General features: G+C 37.5%; 1 protein-coding gene and 1 long non-coding RNA gene across 5 annotated transcripts in view; one reads left to right on the top strand and one right to left on the bottom strand.

The window, feature by feature from the left end:
* The window catches only part of LOC141461194 (epidermal retinol dehydrogenase 2-like), a 199,279-nt gene that overhangs the window by 111,575 nt on the left and 71,616 nt on the right, over nt 1–16,088 (top strand). For all 4 annotated transcript variants that reach the window (XM_074141993.1, XM_074141995.1, XM_074141992.1 and 1 more), the window contains one exon: nt 8,482–8,802. In XM_074141993.1, coding sequence (XP_073998094.1) covers nt 8,482–8,802 — 321 coding nt within the window. The remainder of the gene's footprint in view (nt 1–8,481; nt 8,803–16,088) is intronic.
* On the bottom strand, nt 12,932–14,649 carry LOC141461198 (uncharacterized). The gene is made up of 3 exons (XR_012462651.1): nt 13,754–14,649; nt 13,583–13,679; nt 12,932–13,360 (listed from the first exon to the last, which is right to left on the bottom strand). It is a non-coding gene; the product is annotated as an uncharacterized lncRNA (long non-coding RNA).

The raw sequence follows: 16,088 nt of genomic DNA, 5'->3' as shown, positions 1-16,088 counted from the left end.
TATACATCCCTCTCCTATCCCTACAACGCTCCATACGAATTTACCATTGTTCGAAACAGTGCTGGAAGTCTTCATCTGTGAGCTGACCTGCATGACGCGTGCCGCTTTTTCTTTCACAGCTTCAACGGACTGAAATCGTGTTCCTTTTAATGCAGATTTGACTTTGGGGAACAGATAAAAGTCACATGGGGGGGCCAGGTCAGGCGAATAAGGCGGATGGCCTCGAAACTGGGATGTTGTACTTGGCTAGAAACGATCTTGACAGACAATGCAGTGTGAGCCGGGCGCGTTGTCTTGATGGAGAACCCCGTGACTTGTTCTTCCACAAATCGGGTCGTTTTTTTCTTTACTCTTTCACGGAGTTGAGCAAGCAACTCATGGTAGTAATGTTGATTAATTATAATCGATATTTTCATCCGTTTTGGACGTGGAAAGGCGACCCGTGCGGTCATCATCTCCGATATCTTCACGGCTATCTTGGAAACGCTTGAACCACTCAAAAACTTGCGCATGTGATTAACCATAAACTTCTTTTAATAAAAGATAAGTTTCAGTAGCGGTTTTACCCAGTTTCATGTGAAATTTCACGACAATTCGTTGCTCTACTACGAGGGTCGTTTGAAAAGTCCGTGCAAAAATAAAAACTACTTAATTTTTTGGGGTAAACCTTTTTTATTTTTCAACATAGTCTCCTTTTAGGCTTATACACTTCGTCCAACGCTGCTCTAGTTTGTTGATCCCTTCCGAATAATAGGATTTGTCCAAGCCTGAAAAATAGCCATTCGTTTCTGCAATCACCTCCTCGTTTGAATAAAATCTTTTTCCCGCCAGCCATTTCTTCATATTGGGGAACAAATAGTAGTCCGAGGGAGCCAAGTCTGGAGAATAGGGGGGATGTGAAACGAGTTGGAACCCTATTTCCATTAATTTTGCGACCACAACTGCCTTTCGCCTTCTTTGGCGCAGATTCCCCCTTGGTAACCCATTGTTTAGATTGTTCTTTGGTCTCAGGAGTGTAGTGATGTATCCATGTTTCATCCACAGTGACGAAACGACGCTTAAAGTCCTGCGGATTCTTCTGGAACAGCTGCAAACCGTCCTTGCAACACTTCACACGATTTCGTTTTTGGTCAAGCGTGAACAATCGCGGCACCCATCTTGCGGATAGCTTTGTCATGTCCAAATGTTGATGCAAAATATTATGTACCCGTTCATTCGAGATGCCCACAGCACTAGCAATCTCACGCACCTTCACTCTTCTGTCATCCATCACCATATCATGGATTTTATCAATGATTTCTGGAGTAGTAACCTCAACAGGGCGTCCAGAACGTTCAGCGTCACTTGTGCCCATATGGCCACTCTGAAAATTTTGAAACCACTTATAAACTGTTCTAATCGAAGATACAGAGTCACCATAATGTTTATCAAGCTTCTCTTTAGTCTCCTGAGGCGTTTTGCCTTTCATAAAGTAGTGTTTAATCAACACACGAAATTCTTTTTCGTCCATTTTTTGAAAATCACACGACTTCCTCGATTCAAACGAATGCCAAACACAAAGAAATAGACCGATCTGGCTGAAAGTTGGTGTGTGTTCTTCCAAGAGATGCTACTAACTAAACATAACCTCGATACGCGCCAGTGGTGCTATCTCTCTGACTTTGCACGGACTTTTCAAACGACCCTCGTACATGTGTAGTATCACGGTTTTCGGCAAAATGAAACTAACACCTCTTTGCACAAATGACGGTTCCGGTCAGACAGATTTCTCTACAAACACGTGAGACGCTGCACATCGAAAGAGAAGGCTTAACGCTGCACAGTTGTTAGGATTTGGCGCATGCATAGTTTTTCTGTAGCAGCATCAGTCTCGTTATTTAATAGCCACACCTCGTACATCATATCATTAAGAACAGTTTCACTTGTGGCTTACCATAACTGTCTCATATTAATATATTTCTATTTTCACTCTACATTTTTATTCATAAATATTTGTATTTAAATTATATTTTTTAATATTTTTGCCACCCATTTAGCAAGATACCTGTGAATACTTATTAAAATGAATAATAGAATCTAGTTCACCTTCCATTTCATTTGAATACCCCCGTTTACTATTACTCGTCCTTTTCGTATTTACAGTACAACGGAGAAGGCTCAATCTTCCAGCCTTCTTCGTCACTTCTGTATTCACTGATTTAAATTATACAGATCTAGTACACGACTTACATAAATGATGCTAGGGTAGATAATATTGTAATACCGAACAAGGAGCCTCTTCTATCTGTAACAGGTAATTTATACTCCTCCGCTTTACCATTGTTGAGTAGCTTCCTCTATTTCGTTTCACAAAATTAATATCGTTTCTTCCTTCTTTAAGGCTGGCTATAAATTCTTCCATCTATGCGAAGATGTGATTAATGCTTGGATTTAATAATTTATGTAGATTACATGGGTTATCATTATTATTAATATTATTTTTGCTATTTTCCTTTCACACCGTACTATCACAATATTTGAAAACCTAAACAAGAAAAAAACTGAGGCTGTGTCATGGACCCGGCCGTGTGTAGTACATGAATACGTAACGGGTTATATTTTTTAAATAAAGTATTTTTATTTATGTACGAGGGGGTACCCAAAAAAAACCGGAATTATTTTCTAAAAGCTACTTATTTACAAATTTTTTACATGACAACCTTATCCCCTTCAAAATACTCCCCATTACAACTAATACATTTGTCCCACCGGCGCTTCCACTGTTCGAAACATTTTTTGTAGTCATCTTTAGAAATGGCTGACAGCTCCTTCTTCGTTTTTTTCTTGACCTCTTCAATGTTGTCAAATCGGTGACCTTTCATGCCCTTTTTCATGCGTGGAAATAAGAAAAAGTCGCACGGAGCCAGGTCAGGCGAGTAAGGTGAGTGGGGCAGCGGAACCATGCCATTTTTAGCCAAAAACTGTGTAACAGAGATGGCTGTGTGTGCAGGTGCATTGTCGTGGTGGAAGAACCAGTCTCCTGTTTGCCACAAATCGGGTCTTTTTTGGCGAACACTATTGCGCAATCTTTTCAAAACTTCCAAATACAAGGTTTGATTGACTGTCTGACCTGGGGGGACAAACTCTGAATGGACTACCCCTTTGGCATCAAAAAAGCAAATCAGCATTGTTTTGATGTTTGACTTGACTTGACGACATTTTTTTGGTCGGGGTGAAGATGACGTCTTCCATTGGCTCGACTGTTGCTTTGTTTCTGGGTCATAACCATAGCACCATGACTCATCACCAGTAATGACCTTTGACAGAAAGTCTGGATCAGTTTCAAGCTGTTGTTTCAAAGCACGACATGTTTCAACTCGATATTCTTTTTGATTGTCAGTCAGAACTCGAGGAACAAACTTGGCAGCAACCCTTTTCATCCCCAAATCTTCCGTTAAAATTCGCTGAACCGAGCTCCAAGATAACCCACTACTCTCTGACAGTTGATCAATTGTCTGTCGACGGTCTGTGAACACCAGCTCTCGAATTTTTTCAACATTTTCGTCGATTCGGGCAGTTGATGGACGTCCAGAACGAGGTTTGTCATCAATCGACATGTCGCCATTTTTAAACCGAGTAAACCACTCGTATACTTGAGTTTTTCCCATAGCGTCATCTTTGTAAGCTGTTTTCAACATTAAAACACTTTCAGCAGCATTTTTGCCGAGTAGAAAACAAAATTTCAGAGCTGCACGTTGTTCACTTAAACTTGCCATCATAAAAAACGAAAAAAGAACAAAACAGCGCTGGTAAAAACAATCACTGCAGATGAACAGAACAAGCCAGGCAGACAACAGTAAGACAGGACTGAACTGGCAAGGAATTGCGCTATACACGTCTAGCGGCAGAAATGCGTACTACATAAGCTACATGCGCGGCAACGCAATTCCGGTTATTTTTGGGTACCCCCTCGTATTTAGGATGAAATCAAGGAAAAACGTCGTAGTGAAACGTGTACTAGCTGCTGCCCAATGTGTCTTCATAATCGACGCTATATATTTTTGATAATATTTTTTTATTCTAACACCTTATTATATTCACTGTCACTATTTTACACTAATGTTTTATGTACAATCGATAGATTGTGACGACAGCTGACGATTAAAACTTAAACGAACATCGTAGCTTCTCCGAGTCAAAAGTTATACTAATTGCAAATCTCGATACGCAGCAAAATGATCTCAAAATGGCGGCGCTTCCCCCTCGACCGTAAGTAATGAATTCGACGCTTATCGTAATGAATTCTTTGATCATTTAGCTATCTAGTGGCATAATTTAATTTTGGATGTAGACGATAGATTCGAAACTATAATGCCAAACTGTATCCCCCGATTTTTGTTATCATTAGGTTTTTTGGATTGCCTCCATATGATAGCAAATTTAAAGACGTATTCACGTCAAAAAAATAAATACTGTATTTATCTTTCTATCTATACAGGGTGAACCAGTAAGTATTGTCAATAGGCCTACTGCGTGTAGTACATCTAAAGTGGAGTTCAATGACGTATTGGCCAAGTTCATATTTTCCTCTGTTCTTGAGTGACGTCACTTTAAAGTTTTTTTCTAAAATCATTACTTTTTTCCAATAAAAATGTTATTACTCAGAAAGTTTTAGTCCGAATTCGATTCTGATGACTTGGTTAGAAAGACAGATAAATTTCCTAAAAATTGACACCATTTTGAAGAAAATATTTTAAACAAGTACTACTCGTATTTTTATAATCGAAGGCTAATTTGCTTAGTTTCAAAATCTAACATTTTGTCAAATATTTCAGTTTAGATTTTTTTTTTTTTGTTTTTTTATATGCAATAAGTAACCTTAGATTACCTTATTTTAAGACAATATACTTTAAAAATTGACTACAGCTCCATCCACAAGTGTTTAATGAATTAAACTACACAATATAATATCACTGCTGTACGCTCGTGAACACGTTTTCTTGCAAAACAAACGCAATTTCTCATACGAAGATAAAAGGAATCCTGGAAAATGATATACCGTTTGAAAGCCCATTAGACAAGGAAACTTTGGAAAAAGTGCCAGCACCTAGGTCTGAAAATGATCACATAAGAGCCTAATGAGTTTTCTTAAAAATTTCGATTACTTTTATTTTCCTAGGTTCCGTTGAAAGATTAAGGCAGACCAGGTCATATAGTTTTAATTTTATTATTATTTAAATTTGGGATGTCTGGACAACGTTAGAGGACAAAGTTTTAGATTTTGAGCCTTTTAATTTTGGCGCAAAGTTATACTGGTTGTAGGAATTTTAGAATTAAACGGAAATAATGGAATCCTCGATCCATTCTCGTAATAGTAGATCCTCGTTCCTCTGATCTCTTTATTCCTTCACATCGTACTTCATCCTTTGTAAATCTTTCCTAATTCGTAGCTACCTCTCTCTGGAGGTACCCTCCTTACCGCCATCTGCCCGCCATGCTCCTACCCTTTCCATCTTTAAATCCCTTTTGTTTAATCATCTCCTTTCTGCCCAGCTTCCTCCGAAATTATAATTGAATTCATTTATTTCCTGAATTTTAATTCTTATTTTTGTAAATATCTGCTTATTTTTTGATCATAAATATCTAGAATACAGGCCAAACCAGTAGTGCCTCAAATTGTACACGTTTTTATTCTAAGGGGATAATAGTCCCAGGCTCTCAAAACTAGATCAGTATTACCCTAACGCCTACCTAATATTTACGGATGGTTCCAAAAACTCAAATGGGGTTGGTTGCTCGGTGTACGACTCCCAAAAAAACGATGGACAAATGTTCAAGCTTCATGAAATAGCCTCTGTATTCACTGCCGAAATGGTTGCCCAAAACAAGAGTATAGCTTACGCGAATTCTCTGAGCGCGGATCAGGTGGTGATTCTATCTGACAGTAAAAGTGCACTCCAAAAAATCAAGCACCCCGGAACTAACGCATCCCATTTAACGTTAGAAACAAGGGAACTTTTAGAGGAGGTTACGTCAGCCAAGAAGGTAACCCTTATCTGGATTAAGGGGCACTCCGACTTAAAAGGGAACGAGTTGGCTGATGCCAAAGCGAAAGATGCGATAAACCTGCCACACCTTTCCATAAATTCAATAGTCCATTCAGACCTAAAAAACCATACAAAAAAATCTTGTTACAACATCTGGAACTCAGAATACATAAGCTCTCAGCAGTACAAGGGAAAATTCTACGCATCTATAGAGCCTAGAATCCCTACCAGACCGTGGTATCACCTTCATACTGAGGATAGACTCTTTTATGGAGTCATCTCCAGGTTAAGGTTCAACCATAATTATTCTCCACCATCATCTTGGCAGAATTGGCATTAATATCGAATCAATATGTCCCTGCGATAAGGAATCCATAGCGGATGCTAATCACATAATTCTAGCATGCCCACAATATACGCATGGTAGAGATATCCTTTGGCAACTTATCACTGAATCTAAATTTCCACTTCCGCCACATCTTTCCACAATTCTAAACCGCCAAACTAATGATCTATATGTAGAAATAGTCAAATTCATCAGAAACAACAACATAAAAATTTAATCTTTCCCCACCAATATTAACACCATATTAATATGGCTAATTTGTTAACCGCAAAAGGCCCCAAAAAAAAAAAAAAAAAAAAATAGTCCCAGCATAATAAATCTTTCTTTCAAATATGTTTTCTGAAAATTACTGATTTTTTTCCCCCGTAAGACAATTAGTGTAAGGGACAGAATGATCAATAATGTTAGTGACACTAACGAGTAGGAAATTTTTTAAAATATATGATCTCTTCTCCATATCCAATAAATATTTCTTTTTATGATAATTTTAACTTAATGGGCGTCAATATCTAAGGTCTTTCGCAACTGAAGCATCTTCCAGTGCAATACTAGCCTTTGGATAGTTCCTTTCATTACAAATAACCTTGGTGCCTTGAGAACTGTTTAGAACTGAACTTGTCCAAGTGTAGTGTAATTTCCTTCACCTAGGCAGCGTGACCCCTTGTCTTATGACTGTACGCTGAACGGCTCTTTGCTGGTTAGGGTATCGTCAGTAAAGGATTTGGGCTCAACTGCAAATTGGATTTTATGGAGCACATGAATAGGATCAGAAGCAAATCTCTACAAATGCTTGGGTTTGTCTTTAGAAACACGAGGAATTGCTCTCTCTGAATAGCCGTTCTTATATCAGATTATATAAATCCCTTGTACGAGACCTGCGAAGCTAATAACATATGTATTGTGTTACTGGGTTCTATTCCCGGTCTTTAGGCATTGGATTTTATTTAATGGTTAATAAAAGAAATTTACAGTAAAGTATGTTTGCTAGTCGCCTCCGTCCACGACACCTAATTGGTGTAAAGCCCACCTGAAAAAATAGGCAATTATTTTACTTTTACTATAAATCCCTTGTAAGATCCCATCTAGAATGTGGTTCAGTAATTTGGAACCCGTTTAGCAAGGAACATATGGCTTCTTTTGAGGCTGTTCAGAACAAGTTCTTTCGGTGGTTAGCTTGCCGTTTGGAAATCGCTAAAGAAACCCTTTTCTATTCAGATCTACAGCTCACTCCCAATATTCCTCCACTTGCCACCAGAAGAATTTATTATGACCTCTCTTTCCTCTATAATCTTCTCCATTCTCAAATAGACTGTCCTTACCTTCTTTCTTTAATTTCTTTTAATATCTCATCCCATACTACACGGCATTCTTCTCCGTTCAATGTACCGTACTGCAAACATAATTACTTTTTTTTACTCCCCTATCTTTCGTATGATGCGGACAGCCAATCATTTTAACTTAGATTTCTTTGGCACAGATATACAGAAATTTTCTAAATAAAGCCAAATGTCAACTATTTCTTTGGACTAGTAAAGTAAAGTGATTGCCTATTTTTTCAGGCGGGGCTTAACGTCCAACTACCATTTACTAGATGTCGTGGACGGAGGCGAATAGCAAACGTACTTTATTATTTCTCATTTAACCATTAAATAAAATCCAAGGCCAAGACCGGGAATCGAACCCAGTACCACAATGCATATTAGCTTTGCAGGTCTCGCCTCTTAACCCGCCCGGCTACCGTGGCGCCTTATTTCTTTGGACTATTTGTACTGTATAAATCTTTATAATAACCTCTAAAACGTAAAATAAAATGCTAAAGCCTAATTATACACCTAAAATATATAAACCTAAATTATAAATACCTAAATTTGTATTATTTATGTTATTAATATTGTTGTTTCTGTAAATTGGATATTGAACCGTTTTTTACTTAAAAATAAAATAAAACTGTTTATCATGAGACAGCTGTAAAGACTCCTAGCAAGAGATATGTACTGTCGGGCAGTTTGTTTTCTTTTATTATAGACACGTAAATGACATAAGAATAATTCAGAAGGTTTGAATGAAAAAACAATTTGGTAATTGGTTTTTAATTTTGTTTATTTCCAGATAACTGGTGCTGCACGAGGACTAGGCCGTGAAATCTGTATACGATTAGCTAAAGAAGGATGTACAATCACATGTATAGATATAATACTAGCAGGTGCTAAAGAGACAGCAAAATTATGTAATGAAATTAAGTCAAACTGTGCAGAAGCGCATTTATGCGACATAACTGATCGTAGAAAAGTAGCTGAATTGGTGAAACTAGTCAAACCAGTTGATGTTCTCATTAACAATGCAGGCATTGTCAGTTCGGCCGACATTATGGAAGTATCTGATGAAAATATTGAGAGAATGATGAACGTTAATGTGATGGCACAATTCTGGGTGAGAAATCTTTTAAAATTATTGAAATTTAATAATAAATCTTTTGCTTTTATTTATTTACAGATAATGCTTAACCTTAACTTCCTTGAAAACGAAGCGCTATAAACAAAGTTTTAAGTTGATCAGCTCATTTCCATAGTTTCATTTGAAAGCTACTATTCAGATTGCTCTACGATAAATATCTTGCACGGCTCCTCCGTGAAATTTTAATGGTGCCCTATAGATTTAGAAAAATAGACAAACTCGACTGCCGTCGCCTTGTAACAAGGTACATTATATTCACAAATTCCTAGCACTGCTCTCCCATTCTAAAGCATCATAAGTAAAATCTAATTTATGGTACGTTTCAGTATCATGCTCGTAAACAAAGTATTTCTTATAACGTCTTATATTACAACCTAGTCGGTAATTGAACCATTGCCACATGATAGTAAGAAATGCTAAGACTTAGCTATACCTGTAGATCAGTTACCTAGACAACCATGGTTTTGAGGGAACTGTCACTAATAAATGGGTTGTTACGACAATAAGCAGGCTGAGAGCGAACCACGCGGTGTGCGGTTCGTATCTTCACAGGATAACAAAAGGTCCTCTCTCCTCTTTGCGTAGATTGCAATGAGGAGTAGGATTTTAAACATATAATAATATGTCCAGGTTATGTATTAGAAAGGAAACGAATGTTTGACGACTTATACAGGTATTTAGATGCACCATTTCGCTACGAAGACATAATATTGTAAAGTTTTTGTCCTTTTACTAAAAACTTTAACAACAGAACTAATGACTGCCCACTAGTTATTAAATAATATGTGGGTTTGATAAATAATAAAACTCGCTAAACTTATAAGTAGTCTGATTTATTAACACATTAACATTACTAACATTAACATTTACTAGCAACTAACGCTATTCATTACAGTCACCATTTACAACAGTCAGTAAATACTGTAAGTTTACTGTTACTTACTGACCACTGGTCCGCACTGCACTGAAGTGCACTAGTCTCAGCTGCACTAACAAAGCTCTACTCACTAACTGACTAACCGCCCAACTGGCTAACTCTGAAGCACTCCGCTACACTGACTCTCTCGAACTGTCTGACTCCAACTGTCTCTGCCTCACTCCAACTGCGACTGCCCCACTCCAACTCCGACTGTGTCACCCCCCACATGCGACTCACTGACTGGGAAAACACATACTGCTCCCACTGGGGCCGCTCCCTTAGCTTGCTTTTACACAGTGGTGGACCGTTATAGGCTACGGTCACTAAACTCTTTGAACAATCTAGCCCTTTCTTCTCCGGCTCAGGTAAAGTCTGGCCTTTTGTTAACACAGTGGTGGACGGTTATAGGCTTCGGTCGCTCAACTCCCACAAGAATCTAGGCCTTTCTTCTCTGGCCCAGGTCAACTTCGTTACAATATACTCCACCAATATCTATGTGCTTAAATCTGTAGCTGAGCTAGCAAAGAAATATGAGTGTATTTAAAAGTTATAGCCGATTAGAATGAATGGAAGAAAATGATTAGAGAAGGATTACGGTGATTTTAATTTCGGTTAAGCTATAAGGATGGCAGGAATATAGAGTACTGATCCATCCATTAGTTGTAAGGTTTATGTAAATAGTTGTATATAGTAGAGGGATGAATGTGTGAAGCGAATGTATTTATAAGTAAGAATGGAGAGTGAGTGATATTCTAGTGATAAGCACCTAGACGATGCTGGCTGTATGGCGAAAGCCAATGCCAAAAAAAGGTAAACAAAAAAAAATAGCTATAGTCTAAGATTTTATTATTGTGATTCAAGAATTCGATTCATAAATGTGAACTGAATTAACTAAAATTGAAGACAAAAACTGGCAATAATGAGATAGCATAATTGAGTCAGATTTGTGTTCTCCAAATGATCTTTTTATTTATCGATAAAGGGTAAACGAGCAAAAGAAGTTTACTAGCAAAAATTACATTAACCTTTTCCGTAACATACGTAAGTTTAAATTGAAGCTGTATTTAGGTAGTTGATGTGTTGCGCCATTTGGTCTTAATAGACCCAATTCCACAATCCATTATCTACTCTTATTGCAGAGCCTTACAATTTTATTGCTCACAATTCCAAGAGCCCTTGGGAACCCTTTACAGATCTTCTTGGCCAGGGCAACTTTACTAAGCCGTAAAAGCAGTTTAGATTGTATTTTCCTTCATTCTCCTGTTTTTCCTTTACATAAACCTTACTGTTTCCATAAATTGCTTTTCGATTTTTCGATTATTAACTGCTCTCATTTTCGATTATTAACAAAGATTGGTAGCTTAAGGTAGAAGGATAAAAAAAATTTACATTTACTAAAAATATTTCCATTTAAATTCTAGATAAAGAATAATATAAATTGACCCAATGTATTAATTCATCTTAAAAAAATACTTGAATTTGCCCGAAAATATGACACAGCCATACTAGCTACAAATACACATCCTTCATCAGCTTCATACAGGATACAGATACACTTACATAAAATAGAATCCTGGGCCTAGAAGTGGCGGATTAAAATGAACCCATAGAAATGCCACGTTTACTCTCCGGCGGGGCTCCTGTCCACCTGTCCTCTTCAACAGCAATCCTCTTCCTTGAACTGATCTGGGTGCGCTACCTTGGGCTCTACATAGACAAATTACTTACGTGGAACCGACACTCTAGACCCTAAAGACAATCAATGACGAAACGTGCGAAACTGCTTTACAGACTACTTGGACGACGCTCTAAATTGCCCATAGAACTCAAACGCCCTAATATATAACACTATTCTCAACCCTATGTGGACTTACGGGCTAGAGCTGTGGGGTTCAGCCAAACCTACAAACATACGGGCTGTACAAGACATTTCAGTCAAAACTACTCCGACAGATAGTTCGCGCTTCTTTCTACAGCGACTAACCTCACTCTTCCTCAACGACCACAACATTCCCTTCCTTAACATTACAAGTGAACTGATACACTAAGATCAAATTTACATGTTACAACATTTGTTATAGTTGTAAATATGACTTATAAAATTTAAAAAAATAGTGTAATGAATGATTACAATTTATTGGAAAATGGCTACAAATTAACAAAAAGATTATTGTGCAAAAACAACATTTAAATTTTAAATTAGACAAACGACTCACGTGGAACCCACATACTAGACTTAAAAGACAAACAATGACAAAACTTGAGAAACTGCTTTACAGACTACCTTGGACGACGCTCTAAATAGCCCATTGAATTCAAACGCACGCTTAATATATAGTACTATTCTCAAACCTACGTGGACTTACGGACTAGAGCTGTGGGGTTCAGCCAAACCTACAAACATACGCACTGTACAATACATTTCAGTCAAAACTCCTCTGACAGATAGCTGACGCTCCTTTCTATTGTGACTAACCTCACACTTCACAAAGACCTCAACATTCCCTTCGTACACCAACACGCCGATATCGAAAATTCCACACTCCTCTCTCTACCAGCTCTAATCCTCTTGTACTGTCTCTCGCCTCCTCTGACATCCCTAACAATCCTCCTCGACGACTGAATCGCTAGTGGCCCCGCTACTTCCCTGCAGTCTGAAGAACTAAACGTCATCCTGCTCCTATAGAGAGTACTACCGCTGGGTAGTTTCTCTCATCCTGCTCTCCTCCTGCACCAGTTCATCATACTCTCCATATTTACTGATTGTATACAATGTATACAGATTGTAAATAACAAAATAAATTTTAAAAAAATAAAAGAAAAGAATTTGTCCGTAAATAAAATAAAATTCGAAATAGCGTTTCAATGAAAACTAGTTCTTATTCCAAATTTCTGCAATGAAAACCAGTTACTGAGATAACTAGCTTTTATCTTCAATTTTTTAAATGTAGAAGTGGAAATATTTAACCAAAATTTCTGTTATAATTCTAAGCGAGTACATTTAACCCAATCAATATTTCCAGCACTGCAGTTCAAGCGAAAATTCTTTTTAAAAAATTGGTATTGAACAGTATGATTATAGTATTATCGATTATTACTTAATCATTACTGATCATAATTAATTTTATGGATAATGAGTTGTTAAACTTTTCGATAAATATATTTGTATATAATTTTGCTCGCATGAGTTTGGATCTGCTTGATGAAAATCAATTTAAAAGCCGCTACAGTTACTTGGAGAAGCAATTGAAGTTGCCAGTTAGGGCGATTCTTTTAACTGCCCTACTTACACAGTTAAAACTGATGGATAAGAAATCAATTACAAATGTAACCCTAATTGAATTCACTAATTAATAATAATAATTAACTAGCTTGGGAAACATGTGCTTCATTAATTGTAAACAATAAGTTCTCCAGGTACAGCTGTTAGACTGAACATAAATCTTTGCGGCTAGCAACTCGAGCAGTCACGTTTTGGTATATAGTTTCTCCTTTCATAGACTTGGTGTCGTGGCACTAACTAAGCCTTTTCAAACTGAAATTATCATCATCCTCTTGCTCATCATGGGATTGATGATGTAAAATTTAGTTGAAACATTCGCATTTCTAAGCTTCCTAAAAAAATAATATGTAAATCTAGTCATTTTTTTCCGAATATTGTGTTAGTTTATATAAATTAATTTCTTTTCAGAAATTGTGTATAAGTTTTAGTCAAAACTCCTACTCAAATTTTGTTTCGTAAAAAACAAACATGTTATTCAGTTCAACAAAATTTCTTTCTGCAAACTCAAAATTCAATAGAAATAAAATCAAAACATTGTTATCAATAGTAATTACTATATTTGGATCCAGATCAAAACATCAGGATTCGGTGCAACGGAGTTTATTCAACCAAACAATTCTCAACTCAGAACTCACAACTCGCAACTCGTTTCTATAAACAATAAATATTTTGGTACTTATATGAATAATATATGCTATCAAATTAACAATAAATATGACATTTACCACATTTGTCTGCTTCTCCAGATCCAAAACCCAAAACCAAATACCAACTTAACTACAAACTGAATACTAATAAAGTTCTTAACACATAAATCATATGATAGTTGTTCTAAAATAAAACCCATATGTTCAATCTTATTCAAAAATAGCAACCCATGTGTTGCGCACTAACAATTACTTTGAAACTTTCCTCTCCTTCTGTCATTCAATTTAAACTTAGTCAATAATAAATTGAAAATAAAAAAACTTAATGTTTGAAAAAAGATTGCTCTAATAAGGTTTAAGCAAAGAATCAACGGAGAATGAAGGAAAAGGCACATCTAAACTGCTGTTACGGCCAAGTAAAACTGCAAAGAATTTTAATGAGAAATTTAGTGGTAGCAGTAAAACTTGTAGTAACTTGCAATGAAATTATATTATGACTTTTTAATAAAGCTTATTTAATCCAAATGGCTGTGAACATATTGTAAAGTTTTTCTTGTCCTTTTACTAAGAAAGAACTTTACTTACACAACTAATGCCTGCCACTAGTTATTAAATAATACGTGGGTTTGATTAAATAATAAAACTCGCTAGTTGTAAGTAATAACCTGATTTATTAACACATTACCTTTACTCACATTAACATTTACTAGCAACTAACGCTATTCATTACAGTCACCATTTAAAAACAGTCACAACAGTTTACTGTTACTTACTCACTACGTAACGCCACAAAACTGTTCCACGACTGACCACTGGTCCGCACTGCACCGAATTGCACTAGTCTCTGCTACACAAACAAAGCTCTACTCACTAACTGACTAACCGCCTGACTAGCTATCTCTGAAGCACTCCGCAACACTGACTCTCTCAAACTGTCACTTCCAAAGTGTCTCTCCAAACTAACGTCTCTCCAAGACTCACTCAAAACTAACTGATTAAAACTGATTAACAACTCCTTAAAACTGACTTCTCCAGCTGTGTCTGCCTCCTTTTAACTACGTGCCTCCCTCCAACTGGGACTGCCCTCCTCCAACTCTCTGAGCATAAGTTTCCACGCCCTCCTGACGTTCATTGGCTGGAGAAAACATACTGCCACATTCACAACTAGGGCCTCCTCCTCCAATTCTGTCTCTCTCTAACTCCGTCTGTCTCACTCTCACCTGTCAATCACTGGCTGGGAAAACACATATGCCACCACCCCAACTGAGGCCTTTCTCTTAGCTGGCTTTTACACAGCGGTGGTACGTTACAGGCTACGGCCACTAAACTCCTTGAACAATCTAGCCCTTTCCTTTCTAGTTCAGGTAGAGACCGGCCCTTTTGTCTACACAGTGGTGGCCTGTTACCGGCTTTGGTCGCTTAACCCCTAGAACAATCTAGGCCTTTCGTTTCTGCCCAGGTCAACTACGTTACAATATACAGCAATGGAGGACTCACTGATTTTGAAGGTGGCATTTTCAAATTGCTGAGAGGACATACACCATTCGATCATACTCCTTGAATCATTCATTTTGTTTTCATAGTGGTTCCAAATTTTGCTTAAAAAGCAAAAGCTGCGATTGTGTTAAACAAAATTATAAAATACGAGGTATTGGCTATTAAATAACGAGACTTCTGCTATAAAACATTTTATTTTAAATTTATACATATTTAGTTACCTTCAATATACACCCCTCCCCTAACCCTACAACGCTCCTTGCGAATTTACCATTGTTCGAAACAGTGCTGGAAGTCTTTTTCTAAGAGCTCCTGCATGACGCGTGCCGCTTTTTCTTTCACAGCTTCAAAGGGACAGAAATCGTGTTCCTTTTAATGCAGATTTGACTTTAGGGAACAGATAAAAGTCACAAGGGGCCTGGTCAGGCGAATAAGGCGGATGGCCTAAAACTGGGATGTTTGTACTTGGCTAGAAACTGTTCTTGACAGGCAATGCAGTGTGAGCCGGCGCGTTGTCTTGATGGAGAACCCCGTGACTTGTTCTTCCACAAATCGGGTCGTTTTTTTCCTTACTCTTTCACGGAGTTGAGCAAGCACCTCACCGGTAGTAATGTTGATTAATTATAATCGATATTTTCATCAGTTTTGGACGTGGAAGGGCGACCCGGGGCGGTCATCATCTCCGACGTCTTCTACGGCCATCTTGGAAACGCTTGAACCACTCAAAAACTTGCGCACGTGGTTAACATTCATCGCCATAAACTTCTTTTAATAGAAGATCAAGTTTCAGTAGCGGTTTTACCCAGTTTCATGTGAAATTTCACCGCAATTCGTTGCTCTACTACATGTGTAGAAACATGTTTTTCGGCAAAACGAAAACTAACACCTCTTTGCACAAACGATGGTTCCGGTCAGA

This window comes from Rhodnius prolixus, unplaced genomic scaffold, assembly GCF_049639745.1.
Source record: "Rhodnius prolixus isolate KJV_2025 unplaced genomic scaffold, Rpr scaffold_6, whole genome shotgun sequence".
Lineage (NCBI taxonomy): Eukaryota > Metazoa > Arthropoda > Insecta > Hemiptera > Reduviidae > Rhodnius > Rhodnius prolixus.
Note: the sequence above shows the minus strand (reverse complement) of the source record. Positions and strands in the feature narration are given on the sequence as shown.